We start from the raw sequence: 18,887 nt of genomic DNA on the forward strand, positions 1-18,887 counted from the left end.
ATTTTACACTTTTTGTGGAGCACCATCACCACCGTCCGCCTTAGGCGTGCACCCTGGGCGTGAAATCCACACCGGGTCTTGCCCAGTAATATATACAGAACTTCAGCAGTTTTAAACTTAGGCAATATTTTCAAGAATGCCATAATCCTTTCTTCTGAAATGTATCATTTATAAACAGTTAAACAGACAAAGCTATGCCACTATGTCCTATCCTGATATATACTCGACCAGGTATTGTTTCACGATGTAGGTACATGTACACATAAGAAGTTAAAGCTAACATCTATCATCTGAAATAAACAAAAAGCAAGAGCTTCTCACAAACTATCATCTGAAATAGACAAAAAGCAAGAGCTTCTCGCAAACCCTCCCTTTATTTTACAGAAGGACTTCCTTCCATGGGCTCAGCACCCCAAGAGATGTAACATTTGAATTCTCATTGGTGATTTTTGTAGATAACCACTGACCACATACATTTAGTATTTGTTGATTATCATCAATATCTAACAAGTGAAGAAAATAGTAGCTGCCAAGTAGTATGGTAAAAATAAGATGCCTTATACTGTGTAATATTGTAGTATCCACATCTTCAATACTTGCCATTTTTGGCATTTACCTTTAAATTTTACACCCAGAGAAAAGTTGATGTAAGTGCCTTACTAGCTAAAGACTTCTCGAATTGGAAAACTTGATCAATAAAGCACTTTGTTCTATGAAATTTCAATCACGGGTCCCAATTTTTTAAATCAGATATGATTATTTATTCTCATTTAGTGTTTGTGTCTATGCTTCTCATGTCTACTGTGTTTAAGATCTTTCTCCCTACTCCTACTTCTGTGTTCTCTGTGCTTGTGTCTATCGTAGTCTCTCTCATGTCTATCGTGGTCTCTTTCGTGTCTGTCTCGGTCTCTTTTCTTCTGGCTTTCGTCACCGGAATCGCGATCGTGCTTGCGATGCTTCTTCTTGTGACGCTGTTCGTCTTCGGAGCTGCTGGCATCCCTTCTGCGCCGGTCGCCGGTCCTGTCCGTGTTCGAGTCGCGTTCCTTCTTGTGGTGTTTCCTGCGGTGTCTCCTGTCGTCCTCGGAGCTGCTGCTGTCCCGTCTGTGTTTCTTCTTGTGTTTGTCATGCCTGGACCTGCTGTCTGAGTCCTGTGAAACAAGGTTACCGTTTTATGCTAGTATCAGCCATACAGTGATTTACACCATTCACCCAGCATGAGAATTGGCCTATCCTCGTCTTGTATGACAGCTAACGAAAGGGTATGTCACCCCATAAAAAGGGCGGTATAACCCCGTCGTAGCGAAAGCACGTTGACTGATGATAGAGAACAACACAATGTTATGATAAACTGTTGAGACGATTTGTAGATTGCCATGAAACAAAAATTACAGACTTAAATTGTATCCTTTAAAACAAAGCTTTCTGGCCCAAAGGACTGGTAGACATTTTGTGGTAAGGCGAAACTCATCTATTAAGAACACCCCAGCAGGAATATCTGCCCAAATTTTACGTTTTGTCTTTTAGGATGTGGGGGTGGGTATTTACATGTATATGTAGTACTTCTTTCTAAGGCCATGTACATGTTGATATGATTATATGGATGACATACATGTACGCGTGCACATCAATTTCTGTCTGTTGCGGCCAAGGTGGCCGTGTGTGTTAAGTTTTGTTCATCCTTCCGTTTTTTTTTGCCAAACTTTTTTTTTATTTGCACGCTCGCATCAGTTTTGGGGTCCTCAGAGGATGTCATCAATCTTTTTTTAACGAACTCGCTCAGTGCAAGGCCGTAGGGGGCCACTCATCAAAGCACTGAACTAATTGTTACTGTAGCAGCATCTCTTCACCCTAGGCCAGAAACATCAATGCTCGAGACAAGCATGACTTCACTGACCCATTAGGGGAACCAATATAATCAAATCAACCCAGCCTAAGTTTAAACTGCAAGTTCCTGGTACAATGTACCAGTGCAGCATGAGGTACCTTGCTCCTCCTGTCCTGGCTGGTGTCAGCATCTCTCCCCTTCTCCTTGCTGTGTCCTGCCTCATCCTCATCCTCCAGAATCAGATCATACTGTTTGCTGTTGGAAGTATGAAACATCAGTCTTCAAACTTACAGTATGCCTCACTAAGTAAGGCCACAGCAAGTATATTTATGGATGACACTTCCTGCAGACTATTTTCTATTACTATTTGTTATTTCGCCCTGATAAAAAGAATACATACATACAGCTAAGCAAAATACATTCAAACTACATGTACACTCAAGGCTACATGTACCACACAAAATATCTTCCCATTTTCAGTTTTTCCTTGTCATGTGGAAAATTACTCAAGGGGAACAGAATTTCTATATTACTTACCCAGCTCTCTTGGTTTTATCCTTCAGTTCAAACTTGGACTTCTGACCACCTTTGGGTGCATTAGGACCACCTGTTGATAAGGACAGAAATAGGGGTGGATACTGGTTTGCTGGACCTGATTCGAACCTTAATAACATCCAAGAACTGAGTCCAAAAAATCTGAAAGCCAAAAACCTGAGTCCAAAAAAAACTGAACAAAGTACAAACATATTTTTCTATTTTGTTTGATGAAAAGTGTTTTGAGTCTCCCCTCTGACAAAGAAGGCATTTAAAATAAGTGTAACATTCAAATATCAAACACTGGTGTATCTTGAAAGTGTTTGTACCAAGAATCTTTTATAGTCGTGCGTGTCAGTATTAATTCTCTATGCTTAATATTAGTCTAATAAAACAAAACATTAACTGGACAGGATCAGGTCTAGGTTCAGGTCCAGACCTGAACCTAAATCTCTGGACCTAAACTTGGACTTGGACCTTATTAAGCCGAACCGTTATCCACTCCTAGACAGAAATGATAATTACCAAACAATCTCTTTTTTCATTGCTAACTCTCATAAATTCTATTGGGTACTCCATCACATCAAAAAATTGAATAAAAGTTTAAAGAGAGTTTTAATAGATATTACTAATGCAGCATCAGTAATCCCCAAAGTATGCACACTAGAGCTGTGTACCGGTACACTATATCGATACAGTACCGGGTACAATCAATTAGGTACAGGACTGAGGTCCAAAATACCTGAACCCTGGTGGACCGGTACTGGACCAGTACTAATCAGGTCAAGCCTGACTCAGGGGATGGCCACTTTGACAGCTAAAATCACTATGAAATTACCATGGCCGTGCACTAAAGCCACATCTATACTATACTCCAGCACAGAAAACACATTTGCAAGGCTCAAGTCAAATTTTCATCTGTGTTTTTGTAATTCAAAATAATACCTTTGAATATTATGTTGTTACCAGACAGTTCAAACATGCTTTTGTACTTATCGAAAATGTACCATTTTCTGAACCAGTAGTTTAGGTACAGGTTTAGGTCAGGACCTGTAGTTAAACCCGTGAACCTGTACCTGTACCTAAAATCTTTTTAGGTACACAGCTCTAATGCACACTTCAGACATCCAGGTGTTCAAGACATTCTTGGGAAGGCCGTGATAACACTGTTTTTTAATGTGTTTTTTATAGCTGAGACTGCAATTGATGTATATGTATAGGATTACTATAACTAGTCAACAATACCTCCTATACCTTAGCATGTAGCATTATACAATCATACTTGACATAGAATACAAAGGATAAAAAGGCCCTGCCCCTGAGGTAGTGCCAAAAAAGAGGAATCCATTGTATACAATCTGAAAATTGAAAAAGATAAATATTATACATGACATTGTAACATACAAGTACTAAAAAAACAAAATCTTTGCTGTTACCATGACCTCAGCTTAGCAGCAGTGCTGAATAACGTTCTCTGTACAGGACGCTGACAGCAAAGGAACGAACCTTTCCAGACCTTGGACACGGACTGGCTGAAGTCGACGTGGATCCGCCGGTCGTCGATCAGAACGTTGTCCATCTTAAAGTACGCCTCCTCGCAAGCCTCCGGCTGGGGGGAGTTCATTGGAGTATTGATTAATCAATCAATCAATCAATTAATCAACAAATCAAACTTTATTGCACAACAACTGTTACAGTAACAGGTACAATGTATGGCTAGTGATTACGCTCATAAGCTTCTGTCTTTCCTCAATATACAGTACAGTACTTGGGACATGTTAATAAGAAGTGGAAAGGAAAGGGATCTCGAACCAGTTTAGCTCAAATGAAATTAATGAACAGATGAGCTAATCTTACACTGGTCGTGACAGAGAAGACAGATGCTATGTACAGTATTTACAGGTTCATTGTACCGGGGAAATTCCCCTAGCTCTTTTAGACAAGCACAATAAACAGTGGACCACGACTTAACGTCCCGTCCTAAGGACTGCGATCTTTAAAGGTTACGTGTGCATGTCGGGTGAGCGACACAGCCGGGATCGAACCCGGGGCTTCTAGTTCCAGAGGCAACATCGCTAACCACTGGACTAAGCACGCTACCTATCTAAGTGGAGTTCATCTTCGGCTGAATCGCTGCTACTTGTTTTACAAAGTTTCAAAGTCAAGGTACAATGTACTTCTATCATGCAGCACCCGTATATGCTCGTGCAGTTACTGTATTATTTTGGAAAGACCAACTTTCAGCTTACTGAAAAAGTTTACATCCTTCCTGCACCTATTGGCATATATAGTGTTTATGGTGATACCCATCTTCAGTTGGTTTCAATAGCCCTTGCTTAAGCTGTACAGCAAATACATGTGCACTATAGCATGGGAGAGGCGTAGTATCACACTGGGGACAGACTACATGGAAAACCAGCGCAGACACAAAGAAAAAACCAAGCGACAGAGACGTAAAGAGCGGCTCCTCCAGCCTCGCTCTCCACCCACCCTGCGCTGTACAAAATGCCCTCGACTCTTCCACACTGCCCTGGGCTTGGGCAGCCACACCAGACACTTTCACCCAAGAACAGTGTTAACCTTGATGAGGCAGCCGTCTATCTGATACGGATACAATGCTCGGCCATGAGCTAATGCCGATGATGATAGCATGGGGCCAGTCCACTGGTACAAGTTATTGATTGAAAGACTACAAAAATAAAAGATACACCTACCTTCTCAAACTCCACAAAGGCATAGCAGAGGGAGTCCCCTGTCTTCTGGTCCCTGATGACCTCACAGCTGCCATGGCAACAGAACATGAATATTCATAACATGTACATCAAACAGACCAGGGCAGGTTTAGTAACCAGACCTAAACTGCAGTTCAACAAATGCAGCTAGGGGGCTCAAAGCCTATACCACTTCTTCCCGAAGCCCTAGATAGAGCTATCTGCTGCAAAGAATCTTTCAGATCATGAGATACAAAAAAACAGAAGTTCTGCTGCAGTACCATACAACTACATGTAGAAGCCGCTAGGAGGCCTTGTAATTCGTTTTCCTGACACTTTAGTCCTGACCACATACTAAATACACAGATCTAGAGTTACATTGCATACTACTGTCCACAAACAAAAAAATTATTTTCAAAATTAACTTAACTTTCTTCCTGCTTAATTTGTCCTGGTTAGAGGGTTAGGCAACTGTGAGAAGGTTAAAAAAAGAGCTTTTAGTTTTATACTTGCATAAATGATCCAATACTACACAATACTTATAGGCTCCATCCCTGAGGCGATGCCAAACAATCATTCTGAACTCACCATTTGATCTCCCCGAACCTGGAGAAGATGACCTCGAGGTCGTCGTCCTGGGTTACGGGGTTCAGCTTGCAGACAAACAGCACGTTGTCAGGGGGCGCTACGTCTGCCTCGGGGAGGTCGCCAACCTACCGGCGCAACAGTAGAATCTTAGATTAGATCGATCGTTCTGTTATCAAAGTTTGACAGTAAAGAAAGGGGTTTTAAACTGCAACCTACAAACTTTTCTTGCTCATATTCATAACAACACATTTGCAAAAGATGGGAGACAAAACATCCTAGATATGCTAGCAAATGTTAAAGTTTGTCTTAAACCTTTAACTTGTCTTGTACTTATCGAATTTATCTACTACTTAAAGTTAAACCTACCAGCGCAACAGAAGAATCTTAGAATAGACCGATTGTTCTGTTATCATACGTCAACAGTTAAGAATAAGAAGGGGTATGTCTGTACCACTCATATACCATAAGCATTTCACATGTAGTGTTTGTCACTAGGGCTGGATATCGGTTCGCTGGACCTGATTCAGACCTTTATAACATCCAAGAACCGAGTCCAAAAACCTGAAAGCCAAAAACCTGAGTCCAAAAAAAAACCCTGAACAAAGTACAAATATATCTTTCTATTTTGTTTGATAAGAAGCATTTTGAGTCTCCCCTCTGACCAAAAAGGCATTTAGAATAAGTGCAACATTTAAATATCAAACACTGGTTTGTCCTGAAAGTCTTCGCACCATGAAACTTTTATAGTCGTGCGTGTATGTATTAATCCTCTATGCTTAATATTGGTCTAATAAAACTAAACATCAACTGGACAGGATCAGGTCCAGGTTCAGGTCCGGACCTGAACCTAAATCTCTGGACCTAAACTTGGACTTGGACCTTATCAAGCCGAACCGGTATCCACCCCTATTTGTAACAATTCTTTTCCATTGCGTGCATGTAGTCCGTCAAGAAAAGTGGATGAGTGTAACGAACCACATCGCCAATGCAACAAAAAGATGCGGAACAAGACATCCTTGATATGCTAGCAAATGTTAAAGCTGAGGTTTAAGACAAACTTTTAACATTTGCTAAAAGTTCAAACTTGTTATGTACCGTAAAATCCCTATTTAAGTACGCACTTTTTAAACTTTTCAAGTCGCAAGCAGGTGCTCCAGGCCGACGCCAAACGTTAGGAGGGGTTCTTCCTCGGAAAAATCGCATATCAGCTTGAGAGTACGGTACATCTTCATGCAAATGAAGTGTGGAATGCTACCACGCAATCAATCACTAATAAAAAATAAATAATACATATATTTGAATTCTTTGACATTTTCTACCCAGAAAACATTTTCTCGGTAAACATCATCGGAAGGATGATCATGTCAACCTCTAACTAACTATCCACCGAAATGCTGGAGAGGAGGGTTTTTCCCCTGAACATTTCAACTCACTGAGTTAGGCCCGCAATCGTCCCCAAATCGGGGGTGCGTACGTTAGGAGGGGTGCGTACGTAAATAGGAATTTTACGGTACTTAATTATCGGACTTATCTTTTAATTAAAGTTAAACTTAAGAAGACTAGAAGAAGAATCTGTGCTGACCATCTCGAGGATCTGCGTGTGAGCCTTGGCCTCCTTCTCCTCCAGCATCTCCTCCACCTCCTCCTGACTCCGCCCCTCCGCATCATCGATCGCCTCGTCTGCTCCGATTCGCCCGCTCTGGGAACACATTCATCAAATCATTAATTCACTGTAAATTGATTTGAGGGGAATTTCTTTTGTGTTATTTTAGTTGAAAAATATATCAAGACAATCCACCAACTGAAGGCATTCATAAGGTATAGTGTTCATAGACGCAGACAGACACACACACACATACACAGAAACACACACACATACACACACTCACACAGAAACACACACACATACACACACACACACACAGAAACACACACACACATACACACACACACACAGAAACACACACACACACACACACACACAGAAACACAGTACACACAAACACACACACACACAGATGCACAGAGACACACACAGAAATACACAGAAACACATACATACACAGTGGTACCAAAATGATAACATTCTCGATGAAGGTACACTACTCCATGAAAAACCAGCACACAAATCTAGGATCTTCAATACAAATTTATCAATGGTGCTACTACTAGTGCTTGGAAGGTTTTAAAACCTACATTGAATTTGTTTTATCAACAAACTTAAAACTGACACCCCTCCTCCTACCTCCAGCTGTTCCTTGGTGGGTTCCGGCGAGCGATCCGGGATGTGGTCGGCCAATCCCGCGGGGTCGTCGAACGGGTCGTCAAGCACGACGGTGTGGTTGATTCTGGGAAACAAAATGGCGGAGGGTCACTGGTAAAGTCTTTGAACTAAACCTGACACAAACAGTTTGCGGCTTTCGAAGCTTCTGAGATGTCAAGTGTCTAGAAAACATTGTGTGGAGAAATTGCAAGGAAGCAGAGCGTCCGAAGGAGGGGACGGTGTGAGTTCCACCCTTCCACGGTGTTTATTGCAACATGAGACACTACTTTTTGATTGTATGTCTTATATTTTGATATACATAATTCACTATATAATGCTATCGTCGGATTTACCTGTGAGGATTTATCTCAATGGACTTGAAATTGAATAGCAAATTAAGTTCATAATGATATGTGACATTACCCCTGCATGATATACATTGGAAAATATATCAAAGAATGTCTAGACGTTTTAAACTCCTCCAATGATTGTAAAATCCAATTGTCATCCCATACTACTACTGTACATCATATTGTATAAGATAGATTGATTAGCCTAATAGAATGTTATCTATGTACCAGTGAATGCCATACTTTGTACCTTGTACAATTGTTGTGCATTAAAGTTACTTATTTCTAAGGCTTCCTGAGGGGGAAATTACTGTCAGACAGGTCACAGTTGAAGACTGTGGCCTCATGTGACCTAGTAGCATCCCTGGTCAATCAGAATTTTGTGCTTGTCAGAGAATTTGCTCCCCAGCGTAACGGGGCGCATGGTAAGGGCATGGGGGCACAGGACCTTTCTTTGCTACCACACACAGACATGCGCACGCACACACACACACACACACACACATACACATACATACATACACATGCACACAGACGCACACACATACACGTGTGCACACATACACACACACACATATACATGTATGCACACACACGTGTGCACACACATACGTGCACACACACATACACACGTGTGCACACACACATATGCATGCACACACAAAAACACACACACACACGTGCACACTCACACACATTGACAGCCACAAAAACTGTTATAAGTTTGGGTAAAATTCCTGTGAAACCAACCTGATGTCCTGGTACGGTCTGTGCTCGTTATCACAAATAGCTTCATTAATTTTCGCCAGGACGTCGTCACCTTCGCTCACCTCGCCGAACACGGTGTGCTGGCCGTCCAGGTAGTCAACGTCCTCCCGCGTCGTGATCAGGAACTAGGAAAACATTTTAAAGATTTGTCCGGGTGGTACTTTTATTCCAGTTAAAAGTTAAAATCATCCCACACCATTATTGATGTATAGGGCGGTGCCCATCTCCGTTTCATAGCCCTGTGCCACACTGTGGTGCAATCACTGTAGCAGGGGGCTAATCCACTGGCAGTGAAGTGTGTTTAACTTCCATACTGTTTCAGAAGTATGTACCATTTTTATAAAGTCTTTGGTATGACTCAACCTCTTGTCCAGAGGTGTCCTACCTGGGGCTTGAACCCCAGTCCTTCTGGTCCAAGTAATTTGAACCAGATGTGGTGAGAGGCAGAAGGCGCAGACCACTACACCACAGGGACATTATTATTATAGAGGTGAGAGTTAACTATCACAGTACTCAGATAGTCAGAATGCAATAATGTTTTTAAGAAGAAATACATTTATGATTCAACAATAAATGTTACAGAGTTTTACAAGCATATAAGTAAAACGTCTGCTCTCATAATAATCTTTGCCAAACGTTGGCTTTGCAACAAGAAGTCTAATCAGGAAACAGTTCACAGCATGATAAGGGTAAAACGTGAGGCAAGCTTTCAAGAAACTTGCTGTACGCAATTCATCGTACCTGTGCTTTGTTCACAACAGGGTAAGTGTGCTAGTACAACATTACACAAGCTTATGATATATTCTTTAATTGTATATCCGGATTATACTTCACTATTTCACATGAACTGCTTTGTATAACTGTAGATATAGTTGATTTTGTTACTATGTATTGTACTGTTGATGTTATTTTAAGTGTGTGCAGGGCACTTACTTGTAAAGGTGCACCTGTTTAAGTGTTTTGCCCTCCTTTTCATGTTGTGATAAGGCCACACCATTTTAATGGTCCATGGTTAATGGAATTCTAAAAAAAAATACTAGATTGGAAAGTCAACATGAAAACAGAATCTCAGAGGAAAGTTTGTACTTTGGTGAACACAATTTCAGGGAGTGAACAGGGTCAGGTGCAAGTTTTCACCCCAGCCTTCTGTTTTAATGATTTTTTGTTGTTGCTAAAATCAGAAATAAAAATCCTTTAACCAAGAAATTAAATTGGTGTGGCCTAAACCCATATAAACAAACATAAGCAAACTTTTAAAAACTTGCTGAACGCAATTTCATCGTACCTGGGATCCGTGCATGTTGCCGCCATTGTTGACCATCGAGACCGTGCCGACTTTCCGGTGCTTCAGTCGGGGGTTCGTCTCCATTTCGAAAAACCGCGCCTGGTCTCCGTACAACTTGCTGTCCAGAAAACAACGTCAAGAAACATAATATCATATAGCCAGATGTTGTTGAACAATCAGAAGGCCCTGTTTACGGGACATTATTTTACATTAATGCCTACAAATCTAGATAAAAGCAGATCAACATTGATGTATTTCTAACTTTGCTTTTATTTTGTTACTCAAAGCACACAAAAGTAACGTGCAAATTAAAAACTTTATGATTACCAAAAGATAGACTCCCCTCCCCTCCCTTTGCCAGTGGGATCTCCCGTTTGAACCATGAAGTTCCTCTGAAAATAATCAAATATTTAAAAAGTTCCACATTGTTATCGTTTAACCAACAGTTGATCAGTGATAAGGAATAAAACTAGACAATTTCCCCAAAATGCAATATTGATTCTTTCTAAAGTTTCTACTAGTACATGATATTTCACCATCACAATTAAGATACAATTTGGTCCACAGGGCTAAAATCTCACAATAACTTGAATAAGATATATTTAAATGATAACGTTAATTAATAATAAGACATGATTTTTATTGATAACTTTAGATTTCTCACCTGTACTGAGTGGAAGAGACAGAAGTTGTAGTATTTCGTCTTGCACAGTTTGAGGAAGTTTAGACATGCTGAAAGTGAACATTTCTCAACATTGTAAATAACGTTATATATATAATAAAGGTAACTTCTTTGCCTTCTTTGGTTCTAGGTAGCCAACTTTGACCTGTCTGACCAGACTTAAAAGTTAAATATGTCCTTTCCAATAATTGATCTTGATGACAAGAAACATTTAACGTTACTGTAAACAGTGTATACAGAATAGCCGGTCCTGTTTTCCCATTTTGAAAAAAAAAATTGGGTCACTATTGCCCTTCAGAAATTTTTAATCACGATTTTACTACTTGTTCAGTTGTAAAACTGCCACCAAAATAGATGACAAAGGCCGGCACATACCTAAAAAAGTGTGGTCACATTGATCATAAGTTATAATTTTACATTTATCGAAGCTATTTCTCAATTATATCGATCCATATATTACATATGATATAGCAAAAGGTTACAAGTTTGTCCCTGAAATTGTAGTACAAGATTAAAGAAAGAGAGTTTATTACATAAAATGAGCCATACAAAGCTGAAACTTAAATAATCCTCTTATTCTTTATGGTATGTAAACCCTTATCCTCACCCCAGAATGTTTGCAAAAAAAATTTGTTACATTTTTTTTCGCCCTGTCGCTCCAATTTCTTTTGTGAAAAAAATTCGACAAGCAAAAAATAAAATCGGTGTGGCTTTGTAGACCCAAAATAAAATTGTAAAAAAAAACCTGTCGAAAAGTCGCATTTTTTTACAATCATGATATGTCTAGAGACCTCATCTCCAAGCAGATGTAAGGTAGGGCTTGTGGCTTATGAGATTTTGGCAGGCAGACAGATATTTTTGGCGACGCCTCAGGGGCGAGCCAAATTTTTACTATATTGTGTGCAGATTGCAAGAATTCTAGGAATTGTACAGGAATGTGAAAGTCCATGGGACGATAACTCAAGAATGCCTGGATGTATTGTCTTCATATTTTGTAGGTGGGTAGGTCTGTGGGAGACCTTATAATGATTGGATTTTGGGCCCCCTAGCGACTTTCTATGGTACTGCAGGGGAACTTTCACTTTTTAAATCTTGTCTTCTGAACATGCTATAGTCATGATTTTTAAGTGGTGGATAGCTCTTTGTTAGGAAAATATGTCCTGTAGATTTGGACCCCCTAGCGGCCTTTTTTTGTAACTGCAGGAGCTGATTTTGACTCAAACTTCGAAAGAGAATAACGCAAGAAGGGGATGACGGATCATCATAATTTTTGGTGTGTAGATAGCTTAAGTGATGATTTACATAATCATATGCCAATTATGCAAATCAATATCTGATTTGCATAATTAATGAGGACAGTTAATAAATCAGCTGCATTCTATTATAGGACTCTCAAACACATGACATATGTAACTACGAAAGAGATAAACATCAATAGATATCAATCATGCAAATTGATACTTAATTTACATAATCAATGACAAAATACTATAAATCCATAGTGGTAAATGATGGGGATTTCATTTTTGCACCATTTGGAAGTTAAGTAAATTTGGCCACTATTAGACACAAATCTTGCATAGAGGGCCTCATTTACATAATTTATGAAGAAATGGTTTGATATTTTTTTGTGAAAACAAGATTTTCATACACTTGACAACTTTTGTTAATTTGATAGAGAAGGTGATCGACTGATATGATTTATGCGAGGTCCTTATTTGCATGTGGGCTAAAAACGAAAACGTTAACAGAGACCACCGTCGCCATGGCAACATCTTTTTATGTTGCCAATCTTGTTGGTTTGGTTTGCAATTTAAGTGAACGTAAACCCCGTCCAAATGTGAATATTACATCTATATCTACCTACAAAGTAGCCAGCTTGGGGTACGATTTATAGTAAAACCGTGCAAAAACGACACTCAAACGTAACGTCGGCAGTACATAACACTACCGCCCCCCTCCCACCCCACCCCACACGGACGGTTATAAAATTATATTACACTCACTTCTAGGCCTTTCCTCGGTGAACAGATCTACGGTGAGGTCCCCAAGAGTTGTCTCCAAGATAACTGCCATCTTACATAACCGTCAAAAGCCTTCAGACGTTCACGAACTGCCTTTTTTGGGGGAGAGTAAATTTTGAACTCGACCCCACACGCGCGGTAGTAATCCGAGCTTGCTCTTTGCAGTGCTGCAGCGACTCCTAGCAGATCACATCGACAATGCAGTCACATATTTTCATTCAATCGACCGTTGGATACAGTACCATAGTCTAATGGTATTGTAACGTAAAATATTGTCATAATTGTTGTTCAATAATTTGAAGAATGGAATTTCTAAAATGGAGAAAGATTCGTATTGGTGGGTCGACTATTTTTTTCTAATGACGCCAACCATCTTTCATCGATATGCTAATACAGTCAAACTTGTCCATCCAACCAACTGTATCCTACAACCAACTCTTGTCAACAACCACATTCAGACAGTCCCGTCCCATTTTACATAGTAAGTAAACTCTTTCAAGCAACCAACTGCAGGCTTCAACCAGCAACCACTTCCTCATGGGCCTCAGGGGTCATACTGTGTAGATTTTACACTCCATTCAACAACAAAAATGATTGACAGCGGCAATCAGTCCAGCGGGCATTTCAATAAAAGATTCTACAGTCGACAGCAAGCCTGTGTATATGTAGCAACAAAGTTAGAACAAAGTGAATTTAAATGTAGCAACAAATGTAGAAGAATGGAGACACGAATCTCAATGTAAACATTCATTGTAAGTACAACAAAGGTTTTGTACATGTACCCGAAAAATCTTTTGTTATGTTAACGTTTATTACCTTCGCCAAGAAGGTTATGCAGAGGGTAGCGTTTGTATTTATGTATGTATGTAACGTACAGCATACTAGTAACTCGAGAAGACTTGGATGGATTGTCTTGATATTTGGTAGGTGGGTAGGTCTTGATGAGACATGGTAATGATTAGATTTTGGGTCCCCTAGCGGCTTGTTACGGTACTGCAGCGAAACTTCCTGTTTCGATATCTCGTGTTCTGGACATGATATGGTCCTGATTTTTTAGTGGTAGATAGCTCTTTGAACAGATAGTGAGTGGTCTAGGTTTAGGCCCCCTAGCAGCTTTTTTGGAACTGCAGGAGCAGATTTCGCTTCAGACTTTGAAATGGAATAACTCAAGAAGGGCCTGATGGATGGTCATGATTTTTGGTAAGTAGATAACTTGAGTGATGATGAACATGATTAGATACTTATTAAGGAAATTGGTATTCAATTTGCATAATTAAGGAGGAAAGTTTACACATCCGCCAAATTCCACGATAGGACTCTCAAACATGTGACATATGTTACTGAAGAAGAGAGAAATATTAATAGATATCAATTATGCAAATGAAGACCTCATTTGCATAATTAATGAGAAAACACTATAACAGTTTAGTTTGTTTTTTCTTGTATATACTGTATTTCTTCACTTGTCTTGTAATTTTATATGCATAACAGGAAGATAAGTGCTATTCGTGCGAAGTATTTATGCAGCCTCATTTATGCCCACAAAATCAGCAAACCGACCCCAGTTTTATCCAACAGCCAACTCCACTCAACAACCATATTTCCTTGGTCCCTTGACTGGTTGTTGGATGCAAGTTTGACTGTAAGGCGTAGAGAATTTGTGCTTCTGATGCGGTTCGGAGAAGATTTAGGCTCGTCATGTATGTTTCATTTTTAGATTTCGGCCAAAGTTATCAAACAAATCCCGTTAAACTGATAGAAATGTACCTGGCCACTGTAATTTTCAACATCATATCATTCAGATTTGTGCAACCACAAGAATATTCAATATAGTGAACAAAGAAGCACAATGTAACTGAGAGACCTTCATAATCATTACACATATTCAAGCCCGACATATAAAAGGTGGATGTTCTGTTGCAGTACCATAGGAAGAGACACCTACATGTACCTTCGTACGTACATACGTACATACATAGATACATACCAAATATCATACGGATCCATCAACTACGCATTGAACTCGACCCCAAACGTACAATACAGCAGCGACTTATAGCAGACTATGTTGGAAGTGCAGCCAAGTTTCGATAACTACATTCGAAGACGACGACGTCAAAAACTTTGCACCCCAGAATGGAACAGACTGACGTCGTCATTGGATGATTTGAACTACGGTTATGGGGGCACACCCCAGTTTATTGGGGGTTTCAATTTTAGTGGTTCGGGCATGTGTCTAGGTCTTACACAATCCTTCAGAAAAAAGCGGAGGGTGCGCGGCCGCGGGGACGTCCCCGTAGGTCGTGGATCACAGATCTAAAGGAGTGGACCGGTCATTCAGCCAACCAGATGACCAGACTGGCGGAAGACCGCCAGCAGTGGAGAGCTTTCACTGAGAGCCATGCTGCCCAGACGGCTGACTAAGCTATGGGAGAGAGTGAGAGAGTGAATTGGAGGCTGAAAACCCTCAAGTCTAGGTATCGTCTCTTCCAGGGAATTATACTGAAGCAAATCAACTGTGTATGGGATGAAAGCATATCCATTCTGCTACAAGACCAACTGTGTTTTGTTTCTTCAACCTCTCTAATTTTGGTAAATCAGAAGGAAAAAAAACAACATTCTTTTCAAGTCAAAAATGATGCGCAAAATTCTGCATTTTTTCGTAGGATAAAACCCGTAGAAACGATTTCTTCGTCATAAACGACTAATGTTGCCAAAAAGAGAAAAACCCTGGGGAATAATCGAGCCAATTCTAAAGAAAATTCTGGTACTAAGAATCTTTTTATCATCCACGGCGCGAGGCATAGCAACATCACCCACAGAACGCTACAAAGGTCAATCTCAGGCAATGGGGCACTTCACCATCAACGCGGATGAATATGCGGAAAGAAGGCTCGGAGCCAAACTCAATTTTCACCAAAAACACACAAATTCACGTGCTTTTCAGACATGTCAGTATTCTATGTCAGTTCGAAGCACTTTATGAGAAATGTGAACCCAAACTCAGCTCCTCGAAACCCTTTCGTCACTTTTGTGGTGTGCACCGTTTTGCCGCCACAGAAATGCCGCATGTCTCAACGCCACGTGCGGTCCTCTAAAATTGTTTCTGTATCAACAGGACTGCTATAGTTTGCATAGCATGTGTTAGAGTAGCCAAGGGCACTAGCTAGGGAGAGCAAGGATTGCGGTCTTTACTCCTAGCTTGCCTTGTGAGAACTGATCTGGACAGACGGGTGTCTATCCGCTTTATTGCCAACTAATCAGTAACAGATGTCTGGTGTCTCTGACCACCAATGGGTCTTCCTGTTATCATAGCTACACATCTTGCACAGTCTAATGTGTTCACGACAGCATCTGTGACAAAGGTAATCGATGATATTGATAAATAACAGAAAAAAGGATCGTTTATTGTTTTGCCGATAATTTCTGACAATATTACTGATGTTGCATCTAGTATTATTTAAAACGAATTATTTAAAACAGCTTCCGTTAATTCCCCTAGCTTTCACCATTTGACTAACTTACAAATATCAATCTTACTACTAAAATCAACCAACCCACTTACGATACAAAACGTGGATCGCTTCATTTTCCATTGCCTTCAAAAAAGAAGTCAAACCCAACCATAGTCAACCTTAGTTAACATAAAACTTTCATTGTAGACTAGATAACTATATCGATTCCCATGTATTTCCATGTACTTGTTTGTCTGCAATTAGCCTTCGGGCATGAACTTGCAATTAAGTTATTATTAAAAAGTATATATCCCTGAATAGCTCGTTTTTTAAAATCCCGGTTACATGTATCCCTGTGGATTTAAGTGAACTAGCGTTACCTCAACCAATCTACGTTAACGCATCTCAGTTACCGGAGTACTAATAAGAAAGAAGTAAAGAAAACGTGTCAACGGTAAAACCTAAACCCATCTTACTGTATTGTTTACTCAGATGACGTAAGTTCACTCGCGCTACCCCTGCCTAAAAATGGCGGCAAGAAGCATATTACTATCATTGTCATCATGTACTGGTGTGGGGAAAGGGTAAAATACACAAGAAACGAAGGCCCTCTGCTGACGTTTAAAAAATGTGTATCATAAATCATATTCATGCTAAATCCTGAGAGTACACCTGGATGGTGGGCGAGTAAGTCTGAATGTAGGCATGTAGATTTATTGCTATTATTTCCACGACCATTGATTTTTTCAATGATTTGAATTTGAATATGATTCATGGATGTAAAACCGAATTTGAATGATGATAATATTCACGAAAACTACCAAATACACTTCGTGATTAACTTAACAGAATGTCTCTATATTACTACTGAGCCCGTTCAGCAGTGGCAGCGATTGTTGAGCGCTCGACGAGCCCTGGGTTCGACAAATTAGCATTCGTTGCGCGCTCGCTGCGACCCGTAAATGACCCCCAAGTTCTCACAACTCCTTCGTGTGATAGCTAATTAACGAAAAGATAGCTATCACCACATTCCGGACAAAGAATACAAGGTGTTATGGCTGCCGAGTGTCCTTTAAACTGTTGTCAAAACATCCTGGTTATTGAAGTTCGGTCAGGCGCATTGCCAAGAAAGAGCATACTGTCAGCGGAATGCAACATCTGTCGGATATCAATATTAAAAATATTCTTCTTTTCTTACAAGTGCTCTCCTTTTTTGTTGTCATGGTCTGTTGTTGTGTTCCTTTCTCTCTATATGTGTGAAAGGAGCAACAGGAACATTGTGATAGCGAATTTTTCGGCTCCGTACGTACCATATGGTTGTGTAGTCAGGTTCATGTCTGCTGATTAACATCCTAAACACGAGGACGTGCCCACAAGGTGTTGTCTGATCTAATAAGGAACGTCAAGACCCTTGCTCTGTGCCAAGCTAGCTATTGTTTACGTTACCACCCCATGACGGATTAGCAAACTTGAGAAAGGTTGTCTTACAGCCAGGCGGGTTCACCGAACTCGAGTCTTAAGTCACGGCGGCGCCTGTGTGTGATGCCGTCACACGCAAGAATGCATTTTGGACTCTTCTGATAACGTCCTTTTGGCGGGCTTTAGCATCTGTTTATCCTCGCTCTGAATTCAGCACGCGCAAAAACTAGTCAATACCCACCAGTTTACACTGACCACATCTGCAACATTATTATCTCCAAGTCCCAGTCTCTATCCGCACTGTCCAGACGTTATCAGAAGACATTTTAAACACGAGGTGATGCCCGATGCATCAACAAACATGTGGTGGGTCGTTCACCGGGCTATAATAACAAGGGACTAATGAAACATATAGTTTCTCTGATAGATCCCCCTCTCTCCAAGCTTGTGAATGTTGGGCATGTGTGCCATGTCGTTGCCTTCGTGTTCACGTTACACTTCAAAGGTGCCCAGAATTCAAAGTATGAAGTTGTTCTAGACAAAGGTAGTCTCGTCTTCACGTACTCACTTGGATAAAACCCAGGTTACACATAGCCGAACATGGCTCCCGAACGCTAGCCGATTCAGGTCGGCGGTAGTTCGGGAGCAGTCTGACCAGAATTAGGCCACGCCTATATTTGGCGCCGAACATGCGCCGAATCTGCCCCGAACATGCGGCGAACATGTCCCAACCATCTCCGTACCAATACACGGTTTACCCCCAACCAAGCCCCGAATGCTTCCAAACCTACACCCAACCATCCCGACCTCTAGCCGAATCTCTCCTGCCTAATTCTCAACCAGTTGCTAACCCTCTCACGAATTCAAATTGACATATTCAGCGACTTTCAGAATAGGGTTAATTTTCATTTTTGATCAAAATGATCCTCTCTTCTATGTTGTTAACATTACCAAGACATCGAATTCGGATCAAGGTTAGCTTA

The 18,887-nt window shown here is 40.5% G+C and overlaps 1 protein-coding gene across 2 annotated transcripts; it reads right to left on the bottom strand.

Moving 5' to 3' along the window:
• Positions 1–355: 355 nt before the first annotated feature.
• Positions 356–13,187, bottom strand: LOC136429373 (peptidyl-prolyl cis-trans isomerase-like 4). 2 transcript variants are annotated; one of them, XM_066419215.1, is made up of 13 exons: positions 13,013–13,187; positions 10,989–11,056; positions 10,652–10,716; positions 10,325–10,442; positions 9,022–9,164; positions 7,904–8,006; positions 7,241–7,357; positions 5,659–5,783; positions 5,074–5,140; positions 3,866–3,968; positions 2,363–2,432; positions 1,984–2,080; positions 356–1,148 (listed from the first exon to the last, which is right to left on the bottom strand). In XM_066419215.1, exons 1-13 carry the CDS (start codon positions 13,080–13,082, stop codon positions 771–773), a joined length of 1,524 nt encoding a protein of 507 aa, XP_066275312.1. In that variant the 5' UTR covers positions 13,083–13,187; the 3' UTR covers positions 356–770. The 2 variants fall into 2 exon arrangements, with proteins under 2 accessions (XP_066275312.1, XP_066275315.1); XM_066419218.1 differs by lacking the exons at positions 10,652–10,716; positions 13,013–13,187.
• Positions 13,188–18,887: the final 5,700 nt, after the last annotated feature.

Source organism: Branchiostoma lanceolatum, chromosome 1 (genome assembly GCF_035083965.1).
Source record: "Branchiostoma lanceolatum isolate klBraLanc5 chromosome 1, klBraLanc5.hap2, whole genome shotgun sequence".
Lineage (NCBI taxonomy): Eukaryota > Metazoa > Chordata > Leptocardii > Amphioxiformes > Branchiostomatidae > Branchiostoma > Branchiostoma lanceolatum.

What these genes read in the sequence shown, in the direction of transcription:
- LOC136429373 (XM_066419215.1), bottom strand. Translation starts at nt 13,082, where the DNA reads ATGGCAGTTATCTTGGAGACAACTCTTGGGGACCTCACCGTAGATCTG. An exon ending in CACCGAGGAAAGGCCTAGAA is followed by an intron (nt 11,057 to 13,012) that starts GTGAGTGTAATA and finishes GTTCACTTTCAG; the next exon opens with CATGTCTAAACTTCCTCAAA. An exon ending in AGGTTCGGGGAGATCAAATG is followed by an intron (nt 5,141 to 5,658) that starts GTGAGTTCAGAA and finishes TTGCCATGGCAG; the next exon opens with CTGTGAGGTCATCAGGGACC.